The 9,549-nt window shown below is 39.9% G+C and overlaps 1 protein-coding gene across 9 annotated transcripts in view; it reads left to right on the top strand.

Annotated features, from left to right (window-relative positions):
• Positions 1 to 421: 421 nt before the first annotated feature.
• Positions 422 to 9,549, top strand: part of LOC139974207 (ectonucleotide pyrophosphatase/phosphodiesterase family member 3-like) — a 62,613-nt gene continuing 53,485 nt past the window's right edge. For 4 of the 9 annotated variants that reach the window (XM_071981192.1, XM_071981190.1, XM_071981191.1 and 1 more), the window contains exon 1: positions 7,732 to 9,230. In XM_071981192.1, coding sequence (XP_071837293.1) covers positions 8,208 to 9,230 — 1,023 coding nt within the window. In that variant the 5' untranslated portion in view covers positions 7,732 to 8,207. Of the gene's footprint in view, positions 497 to 1,550; positions 2,171 to 7,731; positions 9,231 to 9,549 lie in introns of those variants that run through there. The other 5 variants (XM_071981195.1, XM_071981194.1, XM_071981193.1 and 2 more) reach the window with 3 other exon arrangements.

The raw sequence follows: 9,549 nt of genomic DNA, 5'->3' as shown, positions 1-9,549 counted from the left end.
CCTATCTATATATGTATCTACAAGTATCAGCAGTTGAAAAGTAAGACTACTCTGTACATGTACTTTGCTAATTTTAAATACCGAACATTATGTAGTATTGAATTACGTACTATTTTAACTCGTTTGTTTTTTTTGGTTTAAAAGTGATATTGAATGAGGTGTCTCAAGTTAGCAAGAGGCCATGGAACCAGAATGAACACTCGGGAAGGGCCGTTTCCGGCCATCTGGGGGGTTTGTAAAACCAAAAATTTTCTTGTACGCTCCGCGTAAACCGATGGTGGCGCTCCGCTCAGATAGTCGTGCCTACAATTTTGAAAATCCATATCAGTCGCAAAAAGTGCTCCCCCCCCCCTTTCAAATTCCTGGCTACGTCGCTGGGTATAGCCATTCAGAGGTTAGGGGGAAATGACCTGTCAGTGGCACATTGATATACCATATGACATTGTGTTGCTGTACTATTCATTTTGCTCTGAGTTTTGTTCCTTTCTACCCTCAGGTATGTTCTTTTTACTTTATTGTACTTATTACTCTTATCTTTAATAGTTAAAGGATCTAACTGATGTATTCTTATTAGTATTCATGGTAACATTCAATAGACATGTCAAGATATTGAAGTGCACCTTTTTATCAATGCTAGTAGTTTTATATGTTCTTAATATAGCCTTAAGCTGTATGTTACCTGTATGGTACATTGTTATGTGATATGGTGAAGCCACTGCAGCTACGCCCAGGAACGAGGTGGTTCCATGGTGTCAAATCACTTAGCAGGTATAACCTGTGCTGCATAGACTAATTAGATGGATTGTTCTATTGGAAGAGGGGTTGATTAGAGTAGCTACACAGCAAGCTGCATAGGGTAGACCCCCTACAGAGGTCTGGGTGCACAGGATTGGTGGAACTGTTTAGGTTACCATGGCAATCCTATACCAGGTAGAGATATTGTTCTTATTGGCTGTATACTGCCTGTGCAGTGGAAGTGTGTGGGTACAACTATATTGAAACCTTTGTTTTAATAATAAGTAGTAAGCTAGCTCCCTAGTTCATGCAGGGAAATGTTGCTAGTCTAGGGGTGCACAGAGGATTAAGATGTTAGAATAAATATTAGCACTTCTGTGTGCAGCTGTGTGGGTCACGTCAGTTAGTTTGGTGAATATGTTTGTTGGTCTATGCGTGAGTGTGTGTTATCTGTAGGTTGATTAGGTTTATCTGTTATCAATAAATTCATGATGTTGCACTGAGGTTGATATGATATAACAGAGAGCTGTAAAGGACAATTATGTTCTAGATTAAAGGGTTGTAAATAAACATTGATATTTAAATTGACAGTTGATAGTTAAAGGATCTAACTGATGTATTCTTATTAGTATTCATGGTAACATTCAATAGACATGTCAAGATATTGAAGTGCACCTTTTTATCAATGCTAGTAGTTTTATATGTTCTTAATATAGCCTTAAGCTGTATGTTACCTGTATGGTACATTGTTATGTGATATGGTGAAGCCACTGCAGCTACGCCCAGGAACGAGGTGGTTCCATGGTGTCAAATCACTTAGCAGGTATAACCTGTGCTGCATAGACTAATTAGATGGATTGTTCTATTGGAAGAGGGGTTGATTAGAGTAGCTACACAGCAAGCTGCATAGGGTAGACCCCCTACAGAGGTCTGGGTGCACAGGATTGGTGGAACTGTTTAGGTTACCATGGCAATCCTATACCAGGTAGAGATATTGTTCTTATTGGCTGTATACTGCCTGTGCAGTGGAAGTGTGTGGGTACAACTATATTGAAACCTTTGTTTTAATAATAAGTAGTAAGCTAGCTCCCTAGTTCATGCAGGGAAATGTTGCTAGTCTAGGGGTGCACAGAGGATTAAGATGTTAGAATAAATATTAGCACTTCTGTGTGCAGCTGTGTGGGTCACGTCAGTTAGTTTGGTGAATATGTTTGTTGGTCTATGCGTGAGTGTGTGTTATCTGTAGGTTGATTAGGTTTATCTGTTATCAATAAATTCATGATGTTGCACTGAGGTTGATATGATATAACAGAGAGCTGTAAAGGACAATTATGTTCTAGATTAAAGGGTTGTAAATAAACATTGATATACCATATGACATTGTGTTGCTGTACTATTCATTTTGCTCTGAGTTTTGTTCCTTTCTACCCCTCAGGTGGCCTATATATTGGCTCATACCTAGGTCACCCGAATCCCCGGGGTAACATATATATATATATATATATATATATATACATGTATATATATATATATATATATATATATATATATATATATATATATATATATATATATATATATATATATATATATATATATATATATATATATATATATATATGTTGTCCATATGTATTTGTTGAAACTGTGTTATACAGCTAGTTCCTAATAATTGATAAACCTACAAAGATTTCTAGTTCACTTCCATTTGCGATTTACGTCATAATAGTTTTAACTAACATATACTAGCTAAATATATGAACGTTTTGATAAAACAAATAAATGAAATGAAAATATCATTTTTGGTTCCTTGCTTTAGCAAAAGGAACCTATGCAGTCAGGTTGGCGTGTGTGTGTGTGTGTTTGTGTGCATCTGTGACACTTGCTTGGGTACGCTCTATCTCAATAAGGGAATGTTGGATTGAGGCCAAACTTGGACTATAGATCCGCCATATGGAGAAGGTGTGCCCTATTGTTTTTGGTGCCCACAAAGGTCACCAAAGGTCAGTTATGGTCCAAAAACCGAAAATATTAAAACTGCAATAACTCCCAGTGCCAATGTGCGACAAGCTTGATATTTTGGGACAAGTTGTGAACTGGTTAGGGGAACATTTTCAAACTTAACGGTCATGTGATCCGATGTCACCAAAGGTCAATTAATGATAAAAAACTAGTATTTTTGCAATAACTTGAGAACGAATTGTCCGTTAGGGTTGGGAGTTACCTCAATGTAATCCAATTGTCGACCCGCATCTGGGTGACCCTTGACCTCAATTTGACCTCTGGTGACCTTTTCGTGTTTTGGGGATTTTTACAGTTTCGATGCTATTTTCAGATGTCAAAGGTACCTTCTGATCATAAATGTCAATAGGTTGACCCCGTGTGACCTTTTTGTGCAAAGTTATATGGGGTCAAAGTTTTTCGGTCGGAGTTAGAATGGCTGTACAGACTTGTCGTTTTGTTTTTTGTAATCAGAAGATTAAACTACATCTGAAACCAAGGTCAAAAGGTCAAAGGTCACATTAGAAAAAATGTGCTTATTTAGGGAGGAAACGAACAAAAAAGAAAATGTTTGGTTTTGATGCTAGATTTGGATATCAAAGGTACCTTCCGATCAAAAATGTCAATTGGTTGACCCCCGTGTGACCTTCGTGTGCGAAGTTATACAAGGTCAAAGTTAATTTTCAGACATTTAATGCAACAACTCCCAGTTCCAAGGTGTGACATGGTTGATATTTTTGGACAAGTTGCAAATGGTCTAGGGGAGTATTTTCAAACTTAACGGTCATGTGATCCGAGGTCACCAAAGGTCAATTAATGTTAAAAAACTAGTATTTTGGGGGTAGAAAATGGGCAAAGAAAAAAATGTTTGAATTTGTATAGTTTGATGCTCTAATTTAGGTCTCATCAATCAAAAATGTCAATAAGTTGACCCAAGGTGACCTTTGTATGTTAAGTTATATGAGGTCAAAGTTAATTTTCAGACATTTAGTGTAATAACTCCCAGTGCCAAGGTGTTACACAGTTTATATTTTGAGACAAGTTGCAAATGGTATAGGGGAATATTTTCAAACTTAACGGTCATGTGATCCGAGGTCACCAAAGGTCAATTAATTAATTGCGATAACTTGAGAACAAATTGTCCGTTAGGGTTGGGACTTGCTTCAATGTAATCCAATTGTTGACCCGCATCTAGGTGACCCTTGACCTCAATTTGACCTCTTGTGACCTTTTCGTGTTTTGTGGATTTTTACAGTTTTGATGCTATTTTCAGATGTTAAAGGTACCTTCTGATCATAAATGTCAATGGGTTGACCCCTGTGTGACCTTCGTGTGCGAAGTTATATGAGGTCAAAGTTAATTTTCAGACATTTAATGCAATAACTCCCAGTGCCAAGGTGTGACAAGGTTGATTTTTTTGGACAAGTTGCAAATGGTATAGGGGAATATTTTCAAACTTAACGGTCATGTGATCCAACGTCACCAAAGGTCAGCTAATGTTAAAAAGTAGTATTTTTTTTTTGGGGGGGGGGAGAAAATGGGCAAAGAAAAAATGTTTGGATTTTTACAGTCATGCTCTATTTAGGTCTCACCGATCAAAAATGTCAATTGGTTGACCTCCGGGTGACCTTTGTGTGTGAAGTTATGTATACAAGTTCAAAGTTAATTTTCAGACATTTAATGCAATTAAATCTCAATGCCAAGGTGTGAGATGGTTGATATTTTGGGACAAGTTGTGAATGGGGTGGTGGAACATTTTCAAACTTAAAGGTCATGTCATCTGAGGTCACCAATGTTATCATATCTGTTGACACGCTTGTATAGGTCTCTTATATTTCTTACATTTTCGACGCCATATTTAGCTCTCAAAAGTGCCTTTTGATCAAAATCCGATCACATTTTGTGATCACAAAAGTGTTGGCTATATTGTTTGTTACTTTATGGGAACATGTAGGACCACAATTACTTGGACTATTTGAGCCCAATCTTGCTTGATAATATTATGTGTATTGTCATATACCCCAAGCAAGGAACCACAGCCCTTGGGCTCTTGTTAAACTTGTTTGTTTTGTAATTTCAAAATGGATATAAATAGTCTGAAGCAAATCTTTGTTACTGTATTTCCAATTGCTACGGATGAGCTTTGGTCTAACTTGTTGTCGCGTCTAACATTGACTTCAATGATCCTATGTATAATGTGTGAAAAGCTAAACCCTGGACGATGCGCCGAAAATTTCAAGCAAATAGCAAATAGTGTTACTGTAGCTGTTGTGGTAAGAATAACCGAATTAAAAGTCAACCTTCAACTAAATAGTGCGTAGCGCCATCATTTTTGGGGGTTTCCTGTTATCGGCCAAACACATGAACGCACTGTTTAGTGCAGGTAGGTGGTTTATGGTTGTTAGTTACCATACCATGTATGAAATGCATGCTGAATCTTCTACAAATAACATAAACAAATATAAAATTGACATATTCATATTTCATGATGTCCATGGATCTGGTCGCATTTGATGCATCGAGATTATCCAATACATTTTTTTTGGGCATATACTACAGGAGTCTGAAATTTAGAAGAAAACGCGAATACTCTCCACGAGGCTTTCATGAAATCGGTGAGGTTGGGATAGGGAGGGGTGGGGCGAGGGGGGGGGAAGGGCGAGGGAGAGCCCCCAAACCTATAAAAGGGAGCGACTTCAACGACCCCACAGCCGCACCCCTCATTCGAAACACTTTTGATCCTCTTCCAGCCCCTCCATGAAAGTTCATTCCCCTACCTAAATCAATCTGGGGAATGTTGGAATTAGTTTGACCTTTGAAACCCTATGCACGTCACTGTTTCAAGGCACGTCATGTTGCTCAACCAGCTGTGTTATAGCGGGAATCGACCTGTGCAATTAATGATTTGAAGAAAAAAAAACACCAGCGATTTAGTTTATTTTCTTGGAAAATAACTAAATATCCAATAAGGAAAAGGACTCACTAGGAGTGGTAAACGGTCAGGCTCGTATCCAGGGAGAGGGGGGGGGTCGCTCCGGGTAAGAAAAGGAGAAGAGAAAAAAGAGATAAGAAAAAAGGGAAAAAGAGGGAACGATAAAACAGGAGGAAGGAGAGGAAGGAAGGAAACAGAAAGAGAGAAAGAGGGGAAAAGGAGGGAGTAGAAGATAAACGCCAAGACACCGGGAAGAGAAAGGAACAGTGACATCATTACAGCGCTTACCCCTATTATATACACAGGGTAACCAGTGATGGATCGAGGAAGGAGCGTGCGCCTCACCCTACCCCTTACACCGACAACTCTTTTTATGACGTTTCCATTTTTCCTCTCTCACTAATGTAATGTACTCACTAATGTATATATATACATAGGCCTATATATATATATATATATATATATATATATATATATATATATATATATATATATATATATATATATATATACATATATATATATATGTCTATATCTATATAGATCTATATATATATATATATATATATCGATATATATATATCGATATATATATATATCGATATATATATCTATATATCTATATATATATAAATATATATATATATCTATATGTATATATATATATATATATGTATATATATATATATAGATTATAGATCAACAAGTTTAACGACAGAATGGCATTGCACTGATAGCTTTCCATCGCCACCATGACCTCAACCTGGTGGCAGCCGCTCACGGGTTCGTCAACGCAAAGCCAAGGCGTTTGCAGTTCGCTACCTTTCTGTCAGACTAAAGGCAGACAGAGAATCGAAGCCTTAATGGTAATGAACTTGAAACTGTGCGTCTTTCGAAATTAAAAGAATGTGGGCCTTTCACAATAAACAGATAAAAGTTATTTATTTCAGTCTCATTTCAATTATTCGATTTTGTAAAGCAAACAACAGATATCACATCATATCAGTGAGCATGAAAATGGCGTTCCAGGATGAACGGCCTTCAAAATGTATTTGTGTGTAGTGTTCGGTTCCGGAAATAGCTGGTATTTTATCATTTCCTTTAATGAAGTTTTATGGTAGCTGTTATAAGGGATTTTATTATTTGTACATGTACCATTAAATTAACTGTGTCTGAATATTCGAAAATTCCCTGGCCAACATTCTTTATCATGCTTCTCTCTATTCGTGCAATTTTGACCAGTCTGTTAGGGCCGGGTTGAAGGAGGTTTTTCTATGGTTGTCCGTAGATGAAATATTGTCATTTTTGTGCATCATTATGGGTATGCTTTGAAGTGAATTAATTCATGACAAATGTGATTTTTAAAGTTCTGAACAAATAATGGGCTTAAATAAAACCTTGAAAAGTGGGGCTGACGGATATTGTGGGCCGCGACGTAGAATCACCTACAAAAGCAATGATCCACAGGACATGCAATCAGGTCGAACATGATGTGTGACTGGTGACAATCTTCAAGAAGGTTATGCATGAAAAAACTTTTGGGAAATACTAGGTTCTCAGGCAAACATGTACATCTGGTTGGTCATTTTCAAGCCTGAGAAGTGCCATTTCCTGTGATCTGGGCGGGGGGGGGGGGGGGTAATAAAAACCAGAAATTTTCTTGTACGCTGCGCGCCAACCGATGGTAGTGCTCCGCTTAGATAGTTATTCGCGCCACCGGATTAGAAAAGCCAGGATACGCGCCTGAAAGGCGTATCTTTAGAGGTCAAATACATATTTGCGCTATTTTAGGAACGGAATTATAACGAATGCTGTATACCACGTCCGTTGCTTCCTATTTAAAAGTAGGTCAACATCCTCTTCCATTCGGTGATTTCATGATTGCTGAACTTTTTTGAACTCAAGCTAGTTTCCGTCAATGTTTTCACTTTTTCACATGCGGCAAGCATTACTTTATACAAACCCTATCCATTTTCTACACGCGCCCTCTACTCGGATTCCTTGATTTGAACAGCCCCCAACACGAACAATCAAGTCACTTTGGTGAGAACACACACAAGTGCTATTGTTAACAATAGTAGCGCGTCTCAATGAATAACGTATGACGCGACGCTCCACTGTGAAGGTTGTGTACTCAACTGTGAAAAGGGCTACTTCATTTGAAAGGAATTTGGTGTTATAGAGTTTACCTAACGGTTTTTTGGAAAGATACAGGGCTATGAAGATATCGCCGTGTTTCACACCGTCAGTGATGTGCACTGGGTTACAAGGGCGAAACTTTCATGGATAATACTGTTTATGTTTTTAATGAATTGCATCGAAATTTAGTATATTCTCATCTTCAGTTTGTGCTTGCTATACGGAGGATGTAGACAGTATTGTGTGTTTTTTGATTATGTTCGCTGTAAACGATTTCTCAATGGATTTTGTATCAAGTAATTTACAACGTTGTAGCTATTGCTAAACCAACCTATTGTTGTATTGTGTAATTGTGTAGTAAGGACTATCGTGGGTTCAGTGAGTAAAATCCGTGTTCAAAATGTCTCGAAATAATGCTCTGGAAATGTTGCGGAATCCGCGTCCGTATCCGCATGGAGAAAATGGAGCTACACCGCCAAGAGCAAAACAACCTAATCGTGCCTTGGATGAACTGCGAAAGCCCCAGCCTTATCCGACAGCTTCTCAGCCGGCTCAGCGCCCTCCGGCGCAGTCTCAACCCGCTCGCAATACGCCTCCTAATGCGTCACAGCCTCGTCCTCCGAACAACCAGCATGGAAACCTGAGGAACCCGAGACCGTACCCATCAGCTAGTCAACCCCAAGGTAGGCCCAAGACTCCTCAGTCAACAAGTAGGCCTCCTGCTGCGCAATCGTATGGGCCACCAGCTGCACGACCTCCCAGTGCAAGCCAACCTCGCCCCTCGCCAACTCCTGCACAAGGGAAGCCAACGGTGGCACCTCAGAAAAAGAAACCAAGAGTGGCCGTGTCGTCTGGCGCCCCCAAACCATATCAACCCCCGAGACAGACCATGCAGCATGTTACCCCTCCTGTAAGGACCATGCCACCATCTGCTTCACAGCCCCAACCTCAAAAGTACCAACCACGCCCAACACCAACGCAAACTCCAACATCGGCAGCGTACCCTCCTAGGACCACAACCCCTGCATCACCTTACTCAACAGCACCTTCCACACCCAGGGCTACCACACCGCGAGCCACGACTCCACGAGCGACTACACCGGTGCAGCAGTCTCCACCTGTTTTGACAACTGAACCACCCACACCACAGCACACCCGTATTCAACCACCGGAGTATGAACCGAGTTATACGAGCCCGACCCCTACATACAATCAACCAAACCCCACATATAGGAACCCCCCTCCCATGGAAACCAATCCTCGACTGACCCCAACCAGCAGATACGACGAGAGTGACGTACCTGACTATGACCGTGAATCAAATAGAAGCATATATGCACGTAGTTTGCTATCACCGGAATCTGACATCGAATCGGGCCCGCCGGGATCGGATCGAACACCATCACCCCTACCCGAGAAAAAGGTAAGATTGCTGATAAATGTAACTAAGAACTGGACCTCTGGATACAACTGCGCAATGTGAATGCCTTAAACTTAATTGTTAACAATAGGGTGGTTAGTATAGACGCAAGGTAATTCAGCGTGAATCTGATCCGTGATCGATTGAAGGAATAGAAAACGGGAGGCGGATAGAAGAAGTTGAGATCTCTTGGGTGGGGACCGTATTTAGTAAGTAATTGTTAACTGCAGTACATGATATACATATTCTGTATCCTACTCCGCTCTACCCCCGCCCCATCAACTCTCCCCTCAACCCCTCCCATCTACCCCTCCCCTCACCC

This window comes from Apostichopus japonicus, chromosome 9 (genome assembly GCF_037975245.1).
Source record: "Apostichopus japonicus isolate 1M-3 chromosome 9, ASM3797524v1, whole genome shotgun sequence".
NCBI classification, from domain to species: Eukaryota; Metazoa; Echinodermata; class Holothuroidea; order Aspidochirotida; family Stichopodidae; genus Apostichopus; species Apostichopus japonicus.
This window is presented reverse-complemented; position numbering and strand designations above follow the sequence as displayed.